Source organism: Geospiza fortis, unplaced genomic scaffold, assembly GCF_000277835.1.
Source record: "Geospiza fortis unplaced genomic scaffold, GeoFor_1.0 scaffold66, whole genome shotgun sequence".
Taxonomy (NCBI): domain Eukaryota; kingdom Metazoa; phylum Chordata; class Aves; order Passeriformes; family Thraupidae; genus Geospiza; species Geospiza fortis.
In genome coordinates this window covers 95,221-98,239 of record NW_005054312.1, presented here as the reverse complement: position 1 = coordinate 98,239, position 3,019 = coordinate 95,221, and the positions used below count along the sequence as shown (strand labels likewise).

The window sequence follows — 3,019 nt, the reverse complement described above, 5'->3', positions numbered from 1 at the left end:
TTCTGACCACGTTTCCCAGAAGCCAGGTATTGTGTATTACAGCCTCTTCCGCATCTAGACACCCACAACTGCTGGTCAAGGAGCTGCAACCTGCAGCAATCCCAGTGACACAACGAGGCAGACTTGCTCTTACTTTGTCCAGCCAGAGGCAGCACCCATGGGCGGAAACTCCTCCAGATTGTTAAGGTTTAGCTGGCTGGGCGGGGATCTGGCAGAAACAAGAGGCACTTCACTCCGCTTCCTTCTCCCTCCACTCCATGATCCACCATCACTCTTCCCATCCTCCTCTTCAGCAAGGGAACGCCCCAGATCACGAGCCACCTGCCGGCCAGAGGCACCGGCCAAGCTGCTGCCTTTCCTGCGGCCCCGTCTCACGGGTAGGGCCTCAGGTGTGGCTGTCAGGAAGCTCCCCAGGCTGGCCTTCTGAGAGGAACGCCTCTCACCGTGGTGGAGCACAGGGCTGTGCCCAAAGCTCGGGCTGCTGCTGGAGACCATGCTGGGGAAATCACCGTAAGGGCTAGACAGGTTCGACCCAGAAAAGGAAGAGGAACCACTGGATGCTGCAGTAGGAGAAAAGCTGGTATCTGTGGTGCAGGTGGTCACTGAAGTCCTTTGAGAAAAGAGCTGCACTCGGCTGCTGGTTGCATGGCCTGCCCTCCTTTCTGATCCTGTCCTTTGGCTCCCATGAGCCTTGGAATTAGGAGTTTTAGCAGGAGTAGGGGGTCCATTAGTCAGGATCTGGCTGGTCTGCTCCCTTAAAAAATTCAGCAGAAAAGGCACAAAATCTTTCTGAAGTGAGCTAAAAGATACCAGCTTGTCATGGATGTGGTTCTCCTACAAGAGAAGTAGACAAAAAATTAATATAAAGATGCTACCTGATTCTTTCTGTCCAAGTATCCAGACACATTTAAGTAGTAACTATGGGATTTCAACACACAATAAAAACCAACATGACTTGTCAAAGTACATCACTGAAATTCAATAGTGCTGGTCACAGACCTGAAAATCAGCCTACACACAAGCCATTTTGGCACAAGTTTTCAGATGGAGTCATTCACTTTGGTCTCTGATTGGAAAATAGTGGAACTGTTCCATGGAAACATCGGTAATACTCTCTGCAGCTATGGCCAGGGAGGACTTGGAGCAACTGACCCCCCCAAGTTCAATATTTTGAAAACATCAATACTGAAAGCATCTAATTCTAACAGAAAAATCTACAGTCTGCAAGGTCTCTGTGCCCTGTTTTTCTGTGAATGCCGCCTGCTCCCACAGAGGGGTGCTGTAACAACAACCACTGAAGCACCTGGAGTCCTGCAGTGCCAAATACAAGACCAAAGCTGCTCTTCCACTTCAATTAAATAACCTTGCTCAAGAACTCACAGAAGTCTAAACAGAGACTGTGCACCTTTAAGGTATGTGAAGTTTATACTTGAGAAACTTAAACAAAAACCCCACCACTGACTCAACACATTTGAAATCTAGACAGGTGGCATTGATCTTACAAGGGTAAATCTAGACAAAAATGACTTCACGCTACATGCGCAGTTTGAAGTTTTGTACCCTGGATAAAAATTCTTTTGTTCCTAACACTCCATCAGGTTTCTGTTTCCTCTCAATTGGATTCAGCAACATTTGCAACAACAGAAGAAGTTCTCAAAACCTTTTCCTTACTAATAGTGAAAGCATTGCATACATACTCCAGTAAAGTTGTATTCACCACCCTAATGAGATGAAAAGTCAAGAAAGCAAACACTATTTCTGAAGGTGGTTTCTGCATGAAAGAAAGAAGTGAAAGCAAAATTAACATGCCTGTAACTGGACTCACACAATCTTCAACACCTATACTAAAATTCATATTTTAAAGCGTGAGACCAATTCAGCTCCTTGGAGAACTGTGAAATTCTGCCACAGCCCAGATGACAAGCCAAGCAGCCAACAATCAGTGAAAAAGCACAGCTCAGAATACAATCCCCATGAGGTGTTAGAAGACCATGTCCAGCCCAAAACTGCCATGAGAGCTAGAGTAAGACATGGCCTACCATATCCTTCCCCTGGAATTACCATAGGGCACAAACATGATCACAGTCTATCCTATGCATACGGTTGGGCAGTTTCTCCAACTTTTCAGAGTACAACCTATTTTCACTCATCTTTCTCTGTCCAAGTTAACGGAGGTTTGGTTCCTCCACAACTAGGTAACAGCATCCTGTCAACAGCTGCCAGCTGCAAACCTCCCACTTCCTTTCTCATGCTGAAGTAACTGCACTGCTCCCAACAGCAAAAGGCAGCAAGAAATTCCCTTGCGAAGACAAACTTTTTGACCTCCCCACCCTCACCCACACAGTGCTAGTTGAGCTGCCAGGATCTCAAACTTCATAATGTCCACAGGTTTGCTTCTGCAAGTCACAGCTGAAGAAATACCACACAACATGAAAGTGCTAGTCCATTCTTCCCACACATTTAGGATGATGGCAATACCCAACTAACTCGTGGGGGTGACACCAGTGAGTTTTGATTTTAATACTAGGTAGCACTATGCAAGAGGCTCAGGTAGAAGATGCTTTAAATACCAATTGTTTCTTTGTGTCATTCTCTATGGGGAACATAAGCGGTCCTAGTCTATCTACAGTTACAAAAGTTTTTATTTCCACAAGAACCCAAATCATTCGTTACAAAAGTCAGCCAATAAACACCCTCTCCCAGCCCGCAAAGATCCTCCTCAAGGTCCAGGCGGGAGGAACATCCAGCCGAGAGGCGCGCTGGCGCCTGCACAGAGCCGCCGCCACCAAGCCCCGGGTGCTGACAGCCTCATCCTGCTTTCACCGCTGCCTTCCCCTACAAAGATGCGGGAAGTGTCACCGCGTTCCCTCAGGACACCAGATGCGCTGCGCCGTGCTGCCCTGCCCACCCCCGGTCCCGCTGGCTCTGCGCTGGCACACGGCGCCCCGGGCTCCCGGCGCTTCCCGCGCCCGCAGGGCCTCCCCGCTCCCGCCCCGGAGCCGCGCGGCGCCACTGCCCG

The 3,019-nt window shown here is 48.7% G+C and overlaps 1 protein-coding gene across 1 annotated transcript in view; it reads right to left on the bottom strand.

The window, feature by feature from the left end:
- The window catches only part of CDAN1 (codanin 1), a 29,682-nt gene extending 27,532 nt beyond the window's left edge, over window positions 1-2,150 (bottom strand). The window contains exons 1-2 of the mRNA XM_031055799.1: window positions 2,076-2,150; window positions 134-834 (exon numbers count right to left, since the gene is read on the bottom strand). Of these exons, the coding sequence (XP_030911659.1) occupies window positions 134-834; window positions 2,076-2,150 (776 nt within the window). The remainder of the gene's footprint in view (window positions 1-133; window positions 835-2,075) is intronic.
- Window positions 2,151-3,019: the final 869 nt, after the last annotated feature.